The sequence below is a fragment of the Herpailurus yagouaroundi genome, unplaced genomic scaffold, assembly GCF_014898765.1.
Source record: "Herpailurus yagouaroundi ecotype Mexico unplaced genomic scaffold, PumYag 184, whole genome shotgun sequence".
NCBI lineage: Eukaryota > Metazoa > Chordata > Mammalia > Carnivora > Felidae > Herpailurus > Herpailurus yagouaroundi.
This window is the reverse complement of record NW_024412415.1, coordinates 30,142,498-30,164,210: the sequence shown is the minus strand read 5'-3', so window position 1 is coordinate 30,164,210 and position 21,713 is coordinate 30,142,498. Positions and strand designations below refer to the sequence as shown.

Below are 21,713 nucleotides of genomic sequence, written 5' to 3'. Positions count from 1 at the left end.
TGTGTGTGTGTGTGTGTGTGTGTGTGTGTGTGTGTGTGTGTGTGTGTTGGTATCTCATTGTTTTGTTTTGCATTTTCCCAATGGCTAATGAGGTTAGACAACTTTGATGTTTATTTGGATATACTCTTTTATGAAGTACCTGTTAACATCTCTTGCCCATTTTTGAATTAGGTCTTTTTCTTACTGCTTTGTAGTTCTTTGTACTTACTGGATACAAGTCCTTGGTCAGATACATGTGCTGCAAATATCTTCTCCCACTCTGATTTGTGTTTTTTATTTTTTGTTTGTGTGGTTCTGTTTTGTTGTTTTACTGTCTTAATGGTATCTTCCAATGAATGGAAGCCAGTTTGTCAGTGTTTTCCTTTATGGTTAGTTTTTTGCAACCTGCCTAAGAAATGTTTACCTATTCTAAAGTCATGAATACATTCTCCTATTTTATCTTCAAGCTTCATTTTACCTTTCACATTTAGATCTGTAGTCTACCTGGAATTGATTTGTGTGTGTGATGTGAGGTAGAGGCCAGGATTTTTTTCTAGGTGGACATCCAATTGATCCAGAACCATTTACTGACAAGACTTTTATTTTCCTTATGCTCTCTGCAGGGCCAATTTTGTCGTAAGTTAAGGATCCATATAAATATGGATCTGTTTCTGGACTTCCTGTTCTGTTTTATTGGACTCTTTGTAAGTCCTCATGTTAGTACCACACTGTCTTAATTCCTGTAACTTTAAAGTAAGTGTTGATATAGTATAAATCTTCCAACAGTGCTGTTTCTTCTTCAAGATTATCTTGGCTTTTCTTAGTCTTTTGCCTTTCATTTAAATTTCAGAGTTAGTTTGCCAATTTATCCCCCAAAAACAAGATGGAATTTGACATGTGGGGTCGACAAATCAATTCAGGGAGAATTAATATGTTTATGACATTGAGTCTTAACTCATGAACATGGCATGTTCCTCCAATAAATATTTTATAGTTTTTCACATAGATGTCTTATATATCTTGTGTTAGGTTGAGTCCTAGAAGGTTGGTTGATAATATTACATGATATCTTATTTAAAATCTCACTCTCTAATGACATTTTTAAAAGACAATATTTTCATGGTTTGTTGTTTGTATAGAGAGATATAGTTGATTTTCATATATTGACCTTGTATCCAATGACCTTGCTAAATTAACTTACTAATTCTAAGAGTTTTATTTATAGGTTCCTTTGGATTTTCTACATATGATTATATCATCTACAAATAATGGTAGTTTAATTTCTTTTTTTCCAGTCCTTATACTTTTTTTTCTTTGCTCTTTTTACACAGGCTAGTATCTCCAGTGCAATGCTGAACAGAAGAGATAATGGGGACATCCTTGTCTCAATCTTGGGGATATCTTTCAGTATTTCACTATTAAGTGGCCTGTTTGCTTTAGATGTTTTAGTGATATTCTTGATTATGCTAAGGAAATTACTTTCTATTCCTAAGTTATTAAATGGGCTTGTTTTTTCCTAAAATCATGAACGGGCATTGATTTTATCAAGTGCTTTTTCTGCATCTACAGATATAGATAATCTATAACTTAAAATTTTTATTCTATTGACATTATTTTTACTCCCAGTGATTGATTTTGGAATATTAAGACAATCTCTCATTCCTGAGATAAACTCAACCCAGCAATGTTGTATTTTTCTGTCCAAAATTATTTTTATTGAGATTTTTGCAGTTATGTTCATGAGAGATTGACCTTAATTTTGTCAGATTTGGTATCAGGATGGTGCGGAAATAAAAATGAGTCAGGAAGTATTTCTTTTCTGGAAGTGTTTGTAATTTGACATTTTCCTTAAATGTTTGGATGAAAACTCTTGATAACATGCTTCAGCACTAGTGTCATAGGCCACATTTTGGGAAACAATTGTCTAGGGCAAGACTTAAACATGAAAGAGTCAATTCTTGTCAGTTTGAATGCTCTTGTTTTTGTTCATTTCCTCCCTATGCAGCACCAGCCGCTTTACTTTTTCCTTCCCAGCTGTGTGGGGCTCAGCTAAGTCACCACACGGGAGAGTGGTAAGGCCATTTGAGACCAAGCCTGGTTCTCAGGACTACACTCTCTCCCTGCCACCAGGCAGCCTGCCCCAGTCCTGCTCAGCCATCTCTACACTCCTCTGACAGAATGAATGCCCTCGATGATGTCCCCTTCAAGGTGCCCAATGGCTTTGTGATAGGCACAGAGCCCCTCCCTGGGCCAGAGCTCAGCGTCCCAGCTTGCAGGGAGCTTCTGCTGGGTTCTATGGTAAGTATATCTCTCTGTCCATCTATCTCCTTGTCTCTGGGTCTATAGATCTGATGCTGAGACTTGGGCTTGGTTCCTTGATTTTATTTTATTTTCATTTTTTTAAGAAAGGAGCTACAAAGCCTTTAAAAAATTTTTTTTATGTTTTTTTATTTTATATTTGAGAGAAAGAGAGACAGAGCACAAGCAGGGGAGGGGCAGAGAGATGGAGACAGAATCTGAAGCAGGCTCCGGGCTGAGTCATCAGCACAGAGCCCAACACAGGACTTGAACTCACGAACCATACATGAGATCACAACCTGAGCCGAAGTTGGATGCTCAATCGACTGAGCCACTCAGGTGTCCCAAAGCCTTTTTTTTTTTTTAATATTTATTTATTTTTGAGAGAGAGAGAGAGAGAGAGAGAGAGAGACAGAGACAGAGACAGAGTGTGAGCAGGGTAGAGGCAGAGTGAGAGGGAGACACACAATCTGAAGATGGATCCAGGCTCTGAACTGTCAGCATAGGGCCTGATGGGGGCTTGAACTCACAAACCGTGAGACCATGACCTGAGCTGAAATCAGGAGTCGGACTCTTAACCGACTGAGCCACCCAGGTGCCCCTTGTTCCTTGATTTTAAAGGGCAACAAGGCCATTTCTGTTATATTCTAGAGAGTTTTGGAAATAACCCAAGAGGAAAGGTGTTTCATCATGAAGTCTGGTGGCTTGTGATGGGGATTATTCAGTGGGTCTTATTTTAAGCTTAGGATAACTGGAAGCCTGCCTATATGAAGCAACTGAGAGTCATTGCAAGGATACTCCAATTGCTCCCTTCTCCGTCAGCCTCCTGGCACATCTAAAATTCTACCGTTTAGGATCACTCTTATGAGCTAAGACACTATCTCCAGAATCCCCTGTTAAAATGCAGACAGTTACAGGGAACCCATTAGAGGGGATTACTATTCCATAGACCCAAAACACATCAACCCTGGAGGCACCCTCGAAACACCCCATGCCCCACAGCTCACACACTGGGATGTGTACCCAGTGTATGTGGTGGTATCACATACCCTCAAGATAAACATGATTATTTAACTTCTGGGAGAGTCAAGTTTACTTGAAGATTTAGGGGGAGATCTATTGCATTTGTATTATAACACAGGTGTATCATGAGCTAGAACACAAAATTCACATGAATTTATAAAATGAAAAACAAGATTGCAAAGAACTGTGGAACTGATGTGGGGCCTCTCAGACTCTTGTATGTTCATTCTCCACTGTCTGCAGAGGGCTTTGTAAAAAATTCTGAGCATCTGGGTCATCCCTCACTCATTTTGCACATGGGAAACCTGAGGTCCAAAGAAGGGAAATGACTCGTCTGAATTAGTGGCCATGGCAAGACTAAAACTCAGGTTTTGACTCCAAATCATTTCATATTAGCTAAGAGCAGGATTGGAATGTAAGAGACACTGGACATGGATTGTTCCAAGGTTAAAAAAAAAAAAAAAAAAAAAAAAACAGGTTGTAGGAAGTCAGGTGCAGAGAGTCCAGTCCACAAAGGAGAAAGGGGCTCTAGTGGCCTGGGGGCACAGGAGCAAGAGACTCAGTGTGGTTTTTGTTTTATCTGCAGAACCTGAGGTCGCACTGAGGCTCCTTAGGACCAAGGTCTCCAGAATGGAAAGAAGCTCTGTAGAGCCCAGAGCACATGTCCAGGGGCCCATCCTCTGTAGGGCAGGAGCTCTCGCTTTCTCCAGGCAGCTTGTGCTATGGGCTCTTGCCCTGAGTCAAAGTCGGCCTCTATGGTTGGGAGTAGAAATTTGCTTTACTGGAGGTGGATCATCACAGCTTTTCCTTACATGCTGAGCTCAGGCCAAGCTGGGAAGAGGCTTTTCTGAAAGCTACTTCTCTTAGAAGCAGAACTGGGCACCTTTCTGCCAAGTCCACATCTGGTGTCCTAGCCAAGGTGCTGACCCTGGCTCTGCCCCCCTCCTCTCAGCAAGGGTATCTGCACTCCCTTAAGCCATTTCCCTTCCTGGGCCTCCATTTCTTTTACTGCTGGGCCAATCTAACAGAGAAGCATGAGACTCCAAGTATGATTTACAGCTTCTCCTGGTAAGTCCTCTGAGTTCACTGGGCTGTATTCCCAGTATTTGGAACTTGGAATACATTTTCCCATAACAATAATGTTATAGATAGAGGTTAGATTACTTGTGAAAAAATAATAACCACAGCTACTATAACTGAGCACCTGCTGTACACTGGGCCTGTGCTTAGGTGCTCTTTATACATTCACTCTTTTTTCTTTCTCATATTTATGATAACCCTTTTAGCAGGTATGTGTTCCCACCCCATAGCACAGGAAGCCAAAGCTCCCATCCAAGTGATGCACAGGGTTATGTTGCCTGTGCGTGACACACTCAGACTCCAACATGTGTCTGTCAGACCCCAAAAGCCCATGTCCACCCATCCATCTGGCTGCCCTCTCCCTTCCTTCTACACTCAGAGCCTTGGCAAGTCTGTGTTTTGTTGTTTCAGAGTTTCCCTTTAATGAGAGTTCATCACTGTTAAAAATTTTTTTAGAGAAAAAGTACATTCACATAGTTTAAAAATGAAAAAAAAATCTATAAAATGGTAGAGAGCAAGTGTTGACAAACATTTCCTGTAAAAGGCCAGATAGTAAAAAACTGGGGCAATTAAACTCTGTTGTAGGGAAAGAGTTATAGTTTTGGAAAGGGGTGGGCGGGAATGGTTGTGTTCCAATCACACTTCATTTATAAAAGCTAGGTGAGGGGTCAGTTTGGCCCACAGGCAGCTAGAATATCTTGGGAGAGTGAAAAGCCTCCCACTGACACCTTCTCATCCACCCACCCCCTCACTGGAGAGAGCTGTTACTCATTTTCTATATATTCTTCCAGGGATTCTTCTGTGTATATGCACAAATAAGTACAGCTATTGCCTCCCTTTTTACACCAAAGGTAGCATTTTTTTTAATGTTTATTTATTTTTGAGAGAGAGCGAGCGAGCACGCAGAGCAGGGAAGGGGCAGAGAGAGAGGGACAGAGGATCTGAAGCAGGCCCTGTGCTGACAGCAGAGAGCTCCATGTGGGGTTCGAACTCACGAGATCATGACCTGAGTCAAAGTTGGACACTTAACCAACTAAGCCACCCAGGCGCCCCACAAAGGTAGCATTTTATACATACACTGCTCTTCTTGACTTTTTTTTAACCTAATATGTTTTAAGATCTTTCTGTATCAGTACACGGAAAGCTTCTTCAGTTTTATTTTTTGCTGTATAGCATTGTGCATTATATGGATATATCCTACTTTATTGAATGGGTGCCCTCTTGATGATCACTTGGGTTCTTCCCAGTCTTTCCCAATTATAAACAATGTTACATGGAATGACTATATGCAAATGTCCTTTTGAATTTTTGTAAGTATTTTTCCAAATTGCCCTCCATAGGGGTCACTGATTTACATCCCAGGCAGCACTCTACAAGAGGCCTGTACCTCCCACACTCTCCCACAGAATGTCCTCAGACTTTGGATCTTTGCTGAGGGCTAGGCGGATGGTATCTCAGGGTAGTTTTAATTTGCCTTTCTCTTGTCAAGAGTGAGGTTGAGCAACTGCTCGGGTGTTTAAAAGCCATTTGTATGGCTCTTTTCTGTGGCCCATCCATATCTCTTGTTCATGTTAAGCTGTTGGTCTTTTTCCAGTCTATATCTAGCACTCACTATATTAGTAAATGTAGCCCTTTGTCTGTGATGTGAGTGCTGTTTTCCCCTAGTTTGTCATTCGTTTTTGACTTCGCCTATTGTATTTTTGCCATGCAGATTTTGCACATGTGTGTATCTGTACTTTTATGGCTTTTGGATTTTGATTTACAGTGAGAAAGGTTTCCCCCACTTAAGCTTATCAAGGATTTCTTTCCTGTTTTCTCCTAGTACTTTTATGGTTTCATACATATATTTAATGTTTGATCCTTTTGGAAATCATCCTTGTATAAGAGTGAGAATTTCTTCCAGCTAGCTAACACCATTTATGTTTGTTTTTTGTTTTTGTTTTTGTTTTTAGCTAACACCATTTATTAGTTCGTCCCTCTATTTCCCATTGCTTGAGATGCCACCTTTATTATTTACTAAAGCCCCACAGATATCAAAGTCTCTTTCTGGACTTCCTATTCTTTACCTGCATCCGTGGAGGCCGAATTTGCTATTCACTTGTCGTTGCTATTCATCCACCCCATTGCTAGCTAAAACTGAGGGTGAGAGTCGGGTGGTGATGGATGCCTGGGATTAAGAATCGGAAGCTGCCCAGACCTGGCAAGTTTTTGGCTGAATAGGTTCCCGGAAGGCCAGGGAGTAGGAGTGCGCCCTCTGGCCCCGGTTTGGGTCCCAGAGCCTCACGTCGCCGTCTACTTGCAGCACGACTTCAGCCTGGAGAGGAGGGCGCTCTTCTGGGTAGAGGCTGTCCTCCGGGGACCCTGCCCGTTCCAATGCGACGCCCCGGGAACGGCGTCAGCGCCTCCCGCCTGGCTGTTGCTGGTCAGTCCCGACCGCGAGCCGGTGCCGATGCCTGCCGCAGACACGGGCCCTGAGGCTGGACCCCAGCAGCGGCTTGAGGAGGAGGTGGTGGAGGAAGAAAACCAGGACGAGGACCACGACGAAGAAGAAGCCGCCTCCGCCAGCGAGGAAGAGCCACGTCCCTGCAGCCCCCAGCCCGGCCCCCCTGCGAGCCCCGCCCCCCCTGCGAGTCCCGGCCCCCCTGCGAGTCCCGGCCCCGGCCATCCACGGTGCTCGCTGGACATGCTGCGCGGCATGAGGTCGGAGCTGGCCGGAGCGCGGCGGAGGCTCTCCGAGGGCAGGCTGGCCGCCCGCCCCCGCGCCCTCCTGCACCGCATCCGCCACCGGGCGCTGAGCCTCTGCCCCAGCCCGGCACCGAGTCAGTGCCCCGTGCCGCCCCCGGGCCCCGCGCCCCCACTCCCCAGCACCCCCGCGCCGCCCCCGCGGCCCTCCACGGCCGGCGCCATGCCCCCGCTGCGGAGTCACAAGCCCACGGTCGCGGTAAGGAACCTTCTAGCTCCGCCAAGCCCGCAGGCCAATAGTCTGGGTTCCTAGCCTGATTCGCAGCCCTAGTCTCCTCCTCTCTGCACTCCTCCTCCTTACCTTTAAATGTTCTCATCTGGCCACGTACTATGCTGTCCTTCCTGTGGCCCTGGGCCTAGAATATTCCCTGCTCAGAGGCCCCCATTCCCTATTTCCCGCTGTTTTGCTTCTATTAGGGCACATGCCACAATAATTGTAATCACCCAGTACCTGTCCATCTCTTAGGGCAGTGATTGGATGGCATCCATTTTTGTTGCCAGGGCACCAAGCTGCAGACTTGGCCAGTAGGGGGTGCTCAGTGAATGTCTGTTGAAGTAATGAACGTGACTCAAATCTAGGGCTTCCCACAGAGCAAGGGCTTCCTGTAGGATGGATGAGCTGGCGACTCAAAGAATACTCACTGAGTAGTTATTTGCTGCTGGGCCCTGAGTTTAAAGAGAGAAGGTCAAAACCACAGGACAAGGAGAGTTGGCCAAAGGGGTGTGGGACAAGACAGCACTGAATAGTGAGAGGGATCAGGTGCTGAGAGGAGGTGACAGTTTTTGCAGACTGGGAGGCTTTGGGACAGAGGATGTGCACCTGCAAGAAAGGGGAGCAGAAGTGAATTTAAAATAAAACCCAGGTGACTGGGTGGCTCAGTCATTTAAGCATCTGACTTCAGCTCAGGTCATGATCTCTTGGTTTGTGAGTTCAAGCCCGAATTGGGCTCTGCACTGACAGTGTGAAGCCTGCTTGGGATTTTCTGTCTCCCTCTCTGTCTGCTCCTGTCGCACTTGATCTCTCTTTCTTTCTCTCTCTCTCTCAAAATAAGTACACTTAAAAAAAAAAAAAAAAGTAAAATCAGTGAAACTTAAGCCTCAGACCCCTCACTTTGCCTCTCCCAAGGCCTTATACCTAATTTTATCTTCACAATTGTGTGCCTTGAGAGATCCAAATTATCTAAGTACCAAACTCCATAAAACGTGGATCTGGAGCAGATGGAATGGGTCAGGATTGATAGCCAAAGGTGGCAGTTGGGCACAGCTTTCTGCCCCCCAGCTGCCCTGCAGTCAGGCCAGGAGATGCAACAGAATAAGGCCCAGCTGAAGTTTAAATCCAAAAGACAGACTAGAGGTCTGGCTTTTCCCACTCACTGGTGTGTGACCGTTGGCAAGTCACTGAACTGCTCTGAGCTATCCCTGTTCTACCTGTGAAGTGGGCCACTTGACCTCACACAGTTGCGTAGAGCAAACTCAGAGAAGAGGCTCTGTAAATTGGACAGACCACACCGCATCAAGGGCCAGATGGTGATGCCAGGATGGCTCTTCCTGGTGCACATTAAACTTAACTCTAGCAACAACCCTGTTGGGTGGGGGAGGATTGGGGCACATGTTCTGTACAGGAGAAAATTGAGGCAGAGAGCAGCTAAGAATTTTTTTAAAATATTTTACTTATTTTTGAGAGAAAGAAAGTGTGAGTGGGGGAGAGGCAGAGAGAGAGGGAGACACAGAATCTGAAGCAGGCTCCAGGCTCTGAGCTGTCAGCACAGAGCCTGGCGTGGGGCTTGAACTCACGGACCACGAGATCATGACCTGAGCTGAAGTCAGACACTTAACTGACTGAGCCACCCAGGTGCCCCACTAAGAATCTTTTTTAAGGTCAAAAGAATAGACTCAGATCCTAAGATTTTGATGTTTTCCAGTTAAAACTGGGGGTAAAGCAGACCCTAGAGTAAGTTTCCCTGGCAGGGAACCCCTTGAAAGATAGGAATGGGTGGGGGATTCATGTCACACATACACACTCTGCCCCAAGAGCCAGGGCAGCAGCTAGGCTTCACCTGGGGAGAAGGGATCAGGGTAGTTTGTTCAGAGTTGGCAGACGGGTGCTTCTTGACAGGGAACGGGTAAGGGGTGATGCTGGCCAAACTGACTGATATGCCTTCCAGCCACCCTCCTTACTCTAGGGTCTGTGTGGGTCCTCTCAGCACAGCTATGCCCAGTCCCTGCCCTGTTCCATGCCCTGCCAAGCCCCAGTCCAGCCACACTGAAGAAGGAGGAAGATCCACCTCTGCTCCCCACTCACTAAGGTGTGGAGTAAATAATCCTGAATTTGATTTTGAGTAGGGCTCAGCTCCCAAATGTGTGTTGCTTACTCAGTTGCTTACTCTCTGAACCTTGATTTCAGTATCTGTAAAATGGGATAATAGGATGGACCTATGATATTTCTCTTGTGGAAATATTATCATTTACTGGCCTGTCAGTAAAAATGTCCTGCCCAGCCAGGTGTCACTTCCAGTAACTGACACATCCAACCTGTCTGTATTTCAGTCCCTCAGCCCGTATACCTGCCTGCCACCTCTTGGGGGGGTGTCTCAGAGTCTCAGCACCTGTAGAGCACACCCTGCTTCTGCTGACCTGCTGTCTGCCCTGAGCCAGGAGGAGCAAGATCTCATCGGGCCAGTGGTTGCCCTGGGGTATCCCCTGCACAGGGCTATCGGGGCTCTGCAGAAGACAGGGCGACAGAGCCTGAGCCAGGTAGGTGCATTGGTCCCAGAGCTGGGGGAGCTGTGGGTGTGGAGCCAGGGGAGGGGCCAAGTGGTTTTTATCTTTAACGTGAAAAAGTTTTTTCTCCTCTTTAGAAGCAGAACCTTAGCCTGGCATTAATTGTTGAGGGTTATGAGCAAGTTTCTAGACCCTAAGGCTATTTTCTCCATAAGAGTTTATCAGGAATCCCTGTGCCCAGAGAGTTTTAATATTCGATTCCTGTCCCAGTCTCTGCCCCAAGCACAGGGGGCTGGAGCTTTGGGCAACCAATAATCTTTCCAGAGATCCCCAATAGAACCTTCTGCAGAGAGAGATGTTTTATACCTGTGTTGTCTAATACAGTAGACACTAGCTGTATGTGGCTATTTGAAATATGGACAGTGTGACTAAAAAACTGAATTTTTTTACTTAATTATAATTAATTTAAATTTAAATAGCCACATGTAGCTGCTTGCTACCATATTGGAAGGCACAGCTCTAACCACTTCCTTCAATGAACAGTTTATCTGTATTCATATCCATCTCTTTCTCTTTTGATCTACCCATCCATCCATCTAATCAACAGCATTTACTGGGAACTTCCTAGGTGTTTAGATGCAGTGGGGAGCTATGGGGAAAACTCCCTCTTGATGGAAGGGCCTGCAAAGAATTTATGGCCATTCTTAATCGACCACAAGGAGGTTCTAGTGATCAGGAAAGTCTTCATGGAGGTGGCACGTCTTCAGCTAGACTTCAAGGATGAATAAGCTCTGAATTTGAAGGAAAGGGAAGGGATGATATTCCAAGCAGGAGAAACAGTACGAGCAAAGGGGTGGAGAGACAGCAAGGAAGGGTTCGGGAGGCCCTGATCCCACCAGTCTTGCTGGAGTGCAGGGTACATGATGCAGGCTGGTAGGAGATAAGACAGGGAAAGGGAGGGGCGCCTGGGTGGCTCAGTTGGTTAAGCAACCAACTTCGGCTCAGGTCGTGATCTCACAGTTTGTGAGTTTCCGCCCTGAGTCAGGCGCTGTGCTGGCAGCTCAGAGCCTGGAGCCTGCTTCTGATTCTGTGTGTCTCTCTCTGCCCCTCCCCTGCTCATGCTCTGTCTCTCTCTGTCTCAGAAATAAATAAACATTAAAAAAAAATTAAAAAAAAAAAGACAGGGAAAGGGAGTTGAGGGCAGATTGAGGGTGCCTTGAAGACTGGGCTGAGAAGTTTATAAATGACCCACTAACAACAGGAAGGCATGGAAGGATTGTGAGTTGGGGCAGGAGGTAACATTGAATGCCACTGCCCGAACTTCCCTTCTCCCACCTGAATGTAACATCCTACTTCACGTTGTTTCTGACACATGGGAACTCTTTTGGTTGGAAAGCTGAGCTGAAGGTATCAAAAGGTCCCAGGGCAGTTGGCACTTAGTTGTCTCTGTGCCCCCCTACCATCAGAGGGCTTGGGCACTCTCTCCACAGTCATGTAGATGACTGCTATGTGCTGGGTCCCTGAGGTCTGGAGCTGCCTGCTCTTGGATAAGAAGTGACAAAAGGAGAGTAACTCTCAGACTGGAGCTGAAGCAGGATGTGCTGTTGCCAGGTTGAGGAGGTGGGCGAATGCCCCTGGCCCCCTTCCCTGCCCATATTTGCTTCCGCTCTCCTCTGGCTTCATTGGTCTGTGCCTTGTCCTGGAGGAAGACTTGCAACATGGTGACCCCCGTGTGGTTAACATGGAGGCTGCTGACATTTCTTGAACACCTTCTTTGTGCCAGTCCCTCAATCAGAGAGTATTCAATTAGGCCTTCTCAATTCCGCACAGTTGCCACCACTGTCCCCACTTTGCAGATGAGGAAATTGAGGCCAGGGAGGTTCATATAAACAATCAGTGGCAGAACTGGCATTGAGGCCAGGCTGGTTTGACTCTGAATCTTTGCTGCATGCTTCTTTTCTCTCATTTCTTGTGGGAGAACCTTCCAGGGAAGCATCCCAGGCTGATATGAAATTTAAAAGTAGATCTAAAGTTGCCCCCACCTTCAGCTGCTGCTGAAAGCCAGGACCTTAGCCAAGAAACTGGCCAGGAGGACTATGAAGGACCAGGCCCATGGTGCGGGTCTGCACATTAGTTGGAGCCAGCACAGGGCACTGGCCTCCCTGTGGGTGGGCTGGAAGAATCACACTATATCAGGAACATTGTGTTTCCAGATATGTACTGACCACCTGCCTGGCCAGCCGGATCTCTGGGTGGCCTTCTTCCCTGGTGGTCAATCAGGAGCCAAGCCCTGAGGTGTGGGCCTGAAGGACTACTGGATGACTTCATCTGTCCTCCCCCACCAAGTTAATATTCCCCGCTGTTCTGTGAAGTTCCGCCATTAACTGAGCAGCTCCTTTGGGTTCAGATTCCTTCTCACCTTAAAGGATATATACTATAGTAAACCTCTTTGGCCAGAAATTAATGACAGATGGTCCAGGAGGGAGGTTATGGAGACAGAGCTCTTAGAAGAACCAGGGAGAAAAGAGGAGATACAAAAGATAAGCTTTGTCCATGATTGCTTCGTTCCTTCCACAAGGATGGATGTGCCCACTGACTGCTTATAGGACAGCATGGGCAGTGTGTGTGAGCATCCATAGGCCAGGCACCTTGCTATGGGACTCCAGGCACCTAAGGGCCCCTCTTTGAGTCTCACTTTCCCTATTCACAGAAGGGAGGGATTTACAGTCCCGTCCTGGGGTGTGAAAGTGACATCCTTACCCACCCTGGGTCCTGAGGCAGATCTGGTGGCTTCTACAGTCTTCTAGGCCTAAAAGCTGACCAACCAGCAGAATCTTTACAAATGTAGATCTACAGGACCTACTCTGGAGGATCCCAGTCAGTAAATCCGGAGTGGGGCCAATGGCCTATCATTTTAAAGATCTGAAGGTGGTTCTGATATGCAGCCTGGCAAGGAGTCTACTGGTATGGATTGAGGTCAGCCGTCCCTTGAGTCAGTAGTTCTCAGCCTTGGCTGTACATTAGAATTACCTGGAAAGCTATAAAGATCCCAGGGCCCTGAAGTGCCTGGATAGCTCAATCAGTTAAGTGTCGGACTTTGGCTCAGATCATGATCTCACGGTTTGTGGGTTCAAGCCCCATGTCAGGCTCTACACTGATAGTGTGGACCCTGCTTGGGATTCTCTCCCCTACCCCCTCTCTCTGTCCCTCCCCTCCTCACACTCTCTGTCTCAAAATAAATAAACTTAAAAAAAAAAAAAATCCCAGTGCCCAGACTGCCCCCTAGACTGGTTATATCAGAGCCTCTGGAAGCAAGCATCAGTGGTTTATGGGTAAAGTTCCCAGGCAGCTACAGTCAGCACCAAGGCCAAGAACCTTTGCTGTGGGTGAACCAAGAGGCAAAGGGCATATCCATCACCTGCTCTTGACATACTCCTGTTTCCACCTTTGGAAATCCTGTCTACTTTTCAATGCAGCTCAAAGCCCCTCCTCTAGCAGTTGAAGCCCCTCTGCTAGCAGCTGGGCCCCTGATGGACAAGGCTGAGAGGTCAGGTGATCTAGGCTGTAGTCCTGGGTCCCTGGGCAAGCTGTCCACCCTGCTTGGACCTGTTTCTTCAATTGTGCTAGGAAGGCTTGGCTTGGTGGTTTACAAAACATGCTCAGAGCAAGGTCTAGGTGTCCTGAGGCAGGAGCATTGGACTCCTGACTCCCCTGCTCCTGCCCCCAGTTCTCCCAGAGCAGCTCCAACCTTCCTATTATTGTTGAAGCCTCCTGATGCTTGGACAGTTCAGAAGCTAAAACAGTTTGAAAACCATTAATCTGTATGATCCATGCTTTCTGCCCAGCTCTGAAGGTCTGCAGAAACCCGACCTGTTTCTTTTCCACTTATACCTGTAATTCTTGTGGTCTGCAGCCTTCACTTGGCATCAACTCTCTATAAATCTTGCTTTGATTTGCCTGGCACTCATGATTTCCCGTATCTGGTTCATCTCCCCCACTAAGCTGTGAGCTCCCTGGAGGTGGTTCTTAGTTCATTTTATAAACACAGCATACGTTTATTTAGCTCCTTCTGCGTGCTATGCTGGGTGCTCTGGGAACGCAGCAGTGAACAAGACTGATACAACCCTTCCCTCATGGAGCGAGAAGTCAGCAGATGAGAACGTTGAGGAAGATAGTAGAACAGCTACAGAGTTGTATGTGCTCGGATAGGGGAAGCATGGGTGCTGTGGGAGCAGCAGGCAAGGCACCCAGTGGAGACTGGGGGCAGAGGCTTCCCAGGGAAGAGGAGTGAGACTGACCTTGGCGGAGGGAGTTAGATATGCAGAGGCCTGGGGGTGCTGAGGGAGTCAAGGCCACTGATGGGCAGGGACAGGCCTTTGAGCTCTGGTAAGGAGGCAGTACTTCATCCTGAGGGCAAAAACAACTTGTGGTGACTGAACACGGAGTGACTTGAACAGGTTTTCAGGCCTGTGGGATCTTCCTCTGTCCTCCCTTTCCTGGCACTGGGGCTCACATGGTCCTGGATGGCAGACACATATGTATCCAGGGACGGGGGTGCTCACAGGTGTGGAGGGTGAGGAGGCTGCTTTCACATGGGTGGGTGCTTACCAGGGAGGGTGAACAGACCGGGATGGGTGTTGGGGAGACGCCTGTGTTTCAGGCCAGTCCCACTCCCTGCTTAGGTTCTGGGAACCCTCTAGCTCATCCTGATAGCCCTTTCCCTGGATTACAGCCCCCAGTTTGGGACAGTTGGTCAGAACTTGCTGCCCACCTGTCCCTAGGTCCCCAGAGGAGGCCTTTGTCCCTCTTTTATTGGCTCACAGGGTCTCTGGGGCCATTTCATGTATGGTGGGTCGACTGGTCAGCCTGGTCTGAGCTCAGGCCTCACCAAGGTCCCCAAGGTTCCTCTTAATCTGTTCCATCGGCTGACTGTGCCACTCCTTTAACCACACCCCTTTCCTCTTTCTGGCCCAGTTTCTCAGCTACCTTAGCGCCTGTGATCGGCTGCTGCGGCAAGGCTATGAGGAGGGCCTGGTGGAGGAGGCCATGGAGATGTTCCAGTTCTCCGAGAGCCAGGTCAGCAGGGCCACCTGCCCAGGCCCAGGGGAAGGGGAGGGGAAGGACGTGGGTGCACACACGAGCCTAGCATACAGGGGCACACCAGTACCAGAGGCACAGCCTGGGGGCCATCAGGAGCTAGCCTGCTTGCTCAGCCCTGGGGAGAGGGAGACAGCCCAGGGAGGCAGAGGGAGGCAGGAAGGGAGGGAAACAGGAGGCACGGCTTTTGTGTCATGTAGCTGAATCAATACACAAATATTATAGAGTGCCTGGTCTGTCAGATACCCAGAGGAGCCAAGCGCAGCACAAAGATGCTTAAACTCTGCTTGGGGAGTTTGCTGCCTACCTGGAAACCCAGAATGCAGGCACCCGGGGGCCCAGTAGTACATTCTGAGTGGCCAATGTATATGAACTGTCCACAGTGTGCTGTTGGCCTAGGCTCTGCCAGGCAGCTCTTCACAGGGGCTGAGGGAAGGACAGAGGGATGGGAGAAATGCTGAGGAGGAGGGAGGGAGGATAAGCAGAGACTTTTCAAGCATTGGGATCAGAGGAGGAAGGAAGGCAGAGGCTGCACTGTGTGAAACCTCGGCAGGGTTTGGGGCCTGGGCAGAGACCCCAAGCTGTGCATCCTCTGGGCACCTGTATGCAGCCTCCTCCTTTCTGTCCGAGTACCAGAGCACAGAGAGTCAGGAATGGGCCAGAGTGAGGGAGTAAAGCCAGGATGGAGCCAGTGGCCAAGCCAGGGCCTCCTTCCTTGGCACAGGAACGGAGGTCCACGCCCATGTCAGCCAGAGGTACAGGCAAAATGTAGGTGCTGCCCAGGATCAGGCTTACCTGGCTTGGGGAGTCCTTAGCTTTCTGGGAGTAGATACAGTGGGCACCAGGAAGGGGGCTCCACAGGGAGATGGCTGGCCTGGCAGAGTCCCCAGCACTCTCTCTGCTTCCACTTCCTCAGGCAGGGGAATTCCTGCGCCTCTGGGAACAGTTCAGTGACATGGGCTTCCAGCAGGACCGGATCAAGGAAGTACTGCTGGTCCATGGCAACCGCCGTGAGCAAGCCCTGGAGGAGCTGGTGGCCTGTGCCCAGTGACCTCGGCGCTTTCCACAATGCCTGTGCATCCCTCAACCTGTGCCAGACCTGGCAATCCATTCCAGCTCTGTTATTAAGACTATATAAGAGGGGCGCCTGGCTGGCTTAGTTGGAGCATGTGTCTCTTGGTCTCAGGGTTGTAAGTTCAAGCCCCACTTTGGATATAGAGATTACTAAAAAAAAAAAAAAAAAAAAATAAGTAAACTTACAAAAAAAAAAAAGACTACATAAGAATAACAGTGAGGTGTGCTCATTGTAAAAATGTAAATAATGCCAAAGGTGGAGGTAAATATTGTAGGGGAGGCCAAACTTTACCCATTTAGGTTTTCAGCTGGGGCTCTTGAACAAAAAGATTAAGAAGAGAAAAAGTTTATTAATGCATGTGGCACACATCATGTGGGAGAAACCTCAGTAAAAAAGTAACTCAAAGCAGCAGTTACAGCTCTGGCTTCTATAGCGTTTTCAACAAAGACAGTAAATTTGTAGAGAAATACAGGACAAAGGAAACCGGTTTTAGGCTTCCAGGGATGGCATGCTGTGGGGAGGGTAAATATGTGGAAATAAACCAAGGAGTAGGAGTATTTGCAGATCCCTCTGGAGCATCACTGGGCTGATAAAAATCTATTTCCAGAAAAGGGGAATTTATACCTTAGAATTAGGCAAAATTGGGGGGTGGGGAGGCGAGGAAGGGTAGGGAGGGCCTTTTTCCTGCATTTGCTGCTCTTTTTTTTAATGTTTATTTTTGAGAGAGAGAGAGAAAGAGCATGAGAGTCTGAGCAGGGGAGGGGGAGGGGCAGAGAGAGAGGGAGACAGAATCCAAAGCAGGCTCCAGTCTCTGAGCTGTCAGCACAGAGCCCGACATAGGTTCGAACTCACGAACCCTGAGATCATGACCTGAGCCAGAGTCAGATGCTTAACTGACTGAGCCCCCACAAGCGCTCCTGCATTTGCTGCTTCTTAATTACCTTCAACTCAAAATAATTTTTATGTCAAAGAGGCATATTTTGGGGTGATATTCTGGTCTCCTTCAATACTAAAACAATCAGCTGAGAGTTGAAAGTGTTTGCTTCTGGGGAGGGATAGAGGGGGGAGCAAGGACAAGGAACTGTGTTTTTTCATACAAGCCTTGTAAAACTACCTGTATTGGACTCTCTGTGTGCATTAGTAATTTTGATTTTAAGAATACTGAAACAGGGGCACCTGGGTGGCTCAGTTGGTTGAGCATCCGACTTTCGATCTCAGCTCAGGTCTTGATCTCAGAGTTGTGAGTTTGGATCCTGCATTGGGCTCCATGCTGGGTGTGGAGCCTACTTAAATAAATAAATAAATAAATAAATAAATAAATAAATAAATAAAAATAAATACATGGTGAGCAGTTCTTTTTGGTCCTGTGGGCTCCTGGTCATAGTGTGGAAAGAACATCTAACTGGTTCAGAAGACCTAATTCTTATTTTGTTTCTGCTAATGACTGGCTCAAGGCCTCTTTGGGCCTTAGTTTCCCTGGGAAAAGTGGAGAGACTGGACATGGCTACTATCCATAAAAATCCCCTGGAGAGTGTGTTAAAGAGTCCCAGGCCCTACTCCTGGGTGATTTGATTTAAAAAGTCCAGTTTGGCAGCCCCAGGAATCTGTTTTGTTTTTGTAAGAAACTCTCCAGGGTTGTTTTTTGGTTTTTTTTTTTTAATCTTTTTTTTTTTTTTTTAATTGCTTTTGTTGTTGTTGACCTCCTGCACCCATTTCTTCCAGCCACTAATCTGTTCTCTGTATCTCCAAGCTTGGTTTTTGTTCTTATGGTTTTCTTTTTCAGATTCCATATATAAGAGAAATCATTGTGGTATTTGTCTTTCTCTGTCTGACTTATTTCACTTAGCATAACACCCTTGAGGTCCATCCATGTTGTCTCAAATGGCAAGATTTCATTCCATTTATGGCTGGATAATATTCCATTGTATATATACACCACAGTTCCTTTATCCGTTCATCCATGTATGAACAGTTAGGTTGTTTCCATATCTTGGTTATTGTAAATAATACTGCAGTGAACATGGGGTGCATCTATCGTTTTGAGTTAGTGTTTTTGTTTTCTTTGAATAAATACCCAGAAGTAGAACTTCTGGATCATATGGTAGATCTATTTTTAATTTTTTGAGGAGCCTCCCTAGTGTTTCCCATAGTGACTACACCAGTTGCGTTCCCACGAACAGCGCACAAGGGTTTCTTTTTTTCCACATCCTCACCAACACTTGTTATTTCGTATCATTTTGTTAATAACTATCCTAACTGTTGTGAGATGACATCTCGTTGTGGTTTTGATTTGCATTTCCCTGATAATTAGTGATGTTGAGCATCTTTTCATGTACCTGTTAGCCATCTGTATGTCTTCTTTGAAAAGATGTCTATTCAGATCTTCTGCCCATTTTTAAATAGAAAAAAAAATTGTTGTTGTTGAGTTATAGGAGTTCTTTACATGGTTTGGACATTAGCCCAATATCACATATATGATTCACAAATATTTCTCCCATTCATTAGTTGCCTTTTCATTTTGTTGATGGTTTCTTTTGCTGTGCAGAATCGTTTTCTTTTCCACTTGTTCATTTTTGCTTTTGTTGCTTTTGCTTTTGATGTCAGATTAAAAAAATCATCACCAAGACCTATGTCAAGGAACTTACTGCCTATGTTGTCTTCTAGGAGCTTTATGGTTTCAGGTCTTACATTCTAGTCTTTAACCCCTTTTCATTTAATTTTTATGTATGGTATAAGATGATGGCGGAGTTTTATTCTTTTGCATGTGTCTGTCCTGTTTCCCCAGCCCCATTTATTGAAGAGACTATCCTTTCCCCATTGTATATTCTTGGCTCCCTTGTTGTAAATTAATTAGCCATATATGTATGGATTTATTTCTGGGTTCTCTGTTCTGTTGCATTGATCCATGTGTCTGTTTTTACACCAGTACCTCTGAGGATTCTTATTCAATATAATGGGCCCATGGCCAGTGTGTGTGACCCTCAGGGCCAGCAGATCTAGGCCTTCTTCTGCTCTGACAATCTGGCAGTCTTTCCTCATTTGTGGAGCAGACAGGTTGGGACCAGAATTATCTCCAATCACCCAGGCCTACCCTCTGGAGGACCCCAGGCATTGAGGGGACCAGTTGTGGGAACTGTTCCATGATGAGGCAGCAGAGGTCAGAAGCCAAGACACTAGCGCCCCCACCCTTCCCAACTGGCCCTGTGCAAAGACCTGCAGCAGTTACCAGAGAATCAAGACCTCTCAGACATCTCCACCCAGCGAGCAGGACTGGACCTGGAGCAGAGGCCCGTAAAAAAACAAAATCTTCCACGCTTCTCATGGCTTCAACCCAGACACCTTGTTGGAATGTGTAGTGAGGACTTCTGCAGGCCTATACAGGCCTAAACAATGTCTGGGACCAGAACCCAGGACTCCTCAGGTCTATCCAGCCCCTGGGTGCTTTCCACTAAGCCTCAATGCCTGCCAACTTGAAATCACATTAAAAATATTCTTTGGCCTTAAAACTTGCTTTGAGTAACTTGCGGGCAATGCAAAACTATTTGAGAATGTTGGCAAGACGGCATAAAGTTGGTCAAAAACAAAACTGCACTTGAAAAGAATAAAATTCAAGTTCAATTTCTAAAAAAGCAGTGTTAAATCCAAACCCATTTGTATTCTGTTTGTTCTTAAAGATTTTTTAAGTAATCTCTACATCTAGCATAGGGCTCAAACCCACAACCCTGAGACTGAGAGTCACATGCTCCATTGACTGAGCCAGCTAGGTGCCCCTCAAAGCTATGTGTGTTTTGATTAAGGTAGTCTGGCCTCGGCCTGCCACCTTATTAAGTGCCCTTGATTAGAAGCGGCCAATTGGTAGGCTCCTCACTCATGTTGCACGTCCTTCTGCCATGCCACTCCTCCCATCCTTCGCCCACCTGCACAAAACTTCCCACTCCTAGGAAACTACTGCCTGATTTAAAATGGGGCATCAATCTGACCCCTGATTTCAGCTCAGGTCATGATCTCTCAGTTAGTGAGTTTGAACCCTATATCAGGCTCTGTGCTGATGGTGTGAGGCCTGTTTGGGATTTTCTCTCTCTCCCTCCCTCTCTTCCCCTCTCTGCTCACACCCTGTCTCTCAAAATAAATAAATAAACTTAAAAAAACAAAACTACTTTGTTAAAAAAATAAATAAAATGGGGGCATCAATCAGCACATTATAAATTTAAAATGTTTTTAGGAGGTGGGATAGTGTAGTAGTTAAAGGCATGGGTTCTGAAGCTGAAGGCATAGATCTGAGCTGAAACTGTAGCCTTATCACTAACTAGCTGTGTCACCTCTAGAAAGTCCCATATTCTCTCTGTACCTCAGTTCCTTATCTATCAAATATGGATTCTGAAACTTCCCAGTTGGGATGACTGAATGAGATAGAACACAGGCAGCTTGTGGCATGGTATCTAGTAGCTATTTACTGGTTTATACATATTTATACCCTGCCGTGGTTCTGTAATCACTGCTACCTTTACTCTGATCATCCTCATCACTGTTATGGTCAACAAATCTCTAGCATTTATAATGGAACTCAGAAAACCTGGGAGAACGCCTCCAACCCCACCCATGACTCAGCCTCTCTGGTCAGCAGGGTGTAAGGAAGCCACAGCAGAGGATTCTGGGAGTACCACCTGAGAGGGTAATCTCTACAGCTAATGCTAAGGGTCAGGTGACTGTATTGGTGGCCCCTTGAAACAGCAGCAGATGACACACTTTGCTACCTGAAGGCAAGATCTTAACAAGATGACTCTTGGAGAGGGGGCCAGGAGGATGGTGGAGCCAGGGCACTGGGTGGCAACCAAGGTCTGGCCTGGAGAAGCAGAATGAAGCAAATTCTACCTTAGTTCTTGCTGTCACTTCTTTCCCCTCTCCTCTGCCTCCTGTGTTCCCACCATGTTCCCTCAGAGCTCAGTGCCAGCAGATTGAAGAAGGCCTCCTGACTCTGGGAGTTTGGGGGTAGGGGGAGGTAGTGTCTCATAGACTATTTCTGGCTGAACTCTCAAGTTCTTTGCTCCCTTTCCGGGGGAGGGGGGGAGGTGTGCGTATATTGCCCTTTAGCTGACCCTTCTGCCTCCTTCTTATAAGGACCTTTTGTGATTACATCGGACCCACCTGGATAATCTAGGATAATCTCCCATCCTGAACCCTTAACTTAATCACATCTCCAAAGTCCTTTTTACCATGTAAGGTAACATAATTCCAAGGATTAGGACATGGATGTCTTCAGGGGACCATTATTCAATGTACCACAGAGGGGCAATGCTTAACCCAAAATAATATGTGACTAATGGTGGAATTTCAAGCAGTCACATAAAGGAGTTTTGTTGTGTTTTGCATTACTCTTTATACAAAGGACGTTTCTATTTTGGAACAGAACGACTACAGAGCAGGCCTTACCCAGAGGCCAGGGTCTCAGGCAAGGCTGGGCGCTCACCAGGCTCAAGCTGACAGCTGGCTCCACTCTTCTCCCACCTCTGGTAGGAGCCTCTGGGGGCTCTTGCTTCAACTTGAGTCAGCCTTCTGCAGCTGACAACAGTCTCCTGGCACCAGGAACAGCACCAGCTGAGGGGCTGCCAGAGCCTCCTCTCAGCCCCTGACCTTTCCACTCTGGGGACGGTGGAGGGGGTACACCCTCAGGTGAGGGCTGGCCTCCAACGATCAAGTG

At 46.8% G+C, this 21,713-nt stretch overlaps 1 protein-coding gene across 2 annotated transcripts in view; it reads left to right on the top strand.

The window, feature by feature from the left end:
- The window catches only part of UBAP1L (ubiquitin associated protein 1 like), a 25,447-nt gene extending 9,026 nt beyond the window's left edge, over positions 1-16,421 (top strand). Inside the window, exons 3-7 of one of the 2 annotated variants that reach the window (XM_040492990.1) lie at positions 2,110-2,277; positions 6,683-7,321; positions 9,670-9,876; positions 14,818-14,919; positions 15,857-16,421. In XM_040492990.1, coding sequence (XP_040348924.1) covers positions 2,158-2,277; positions 6,683-7,321; positions 9,670-9,876; positions 14,818-14,919; positions 15,857-15,991 — 1,203 coding nt within the window. In that variant the 5' untranslated portion in view covers positions 2,110-2,157 and the 3' untranslated portion in view covers positions 15,992-16,421. Of the gene's footprint in view, positions 1-1,984; positions 2,278-6,682; positions 7,322-9,669; positions 9,877-14,817; positions 14,920-15,856 lie in introns of both variants that reach the window. The other variant, XM_040492989.1, reaches the window with a different exon arrangement.
- Positions 16,422-21,713: the final 5,292 nt, after the last annotated feature.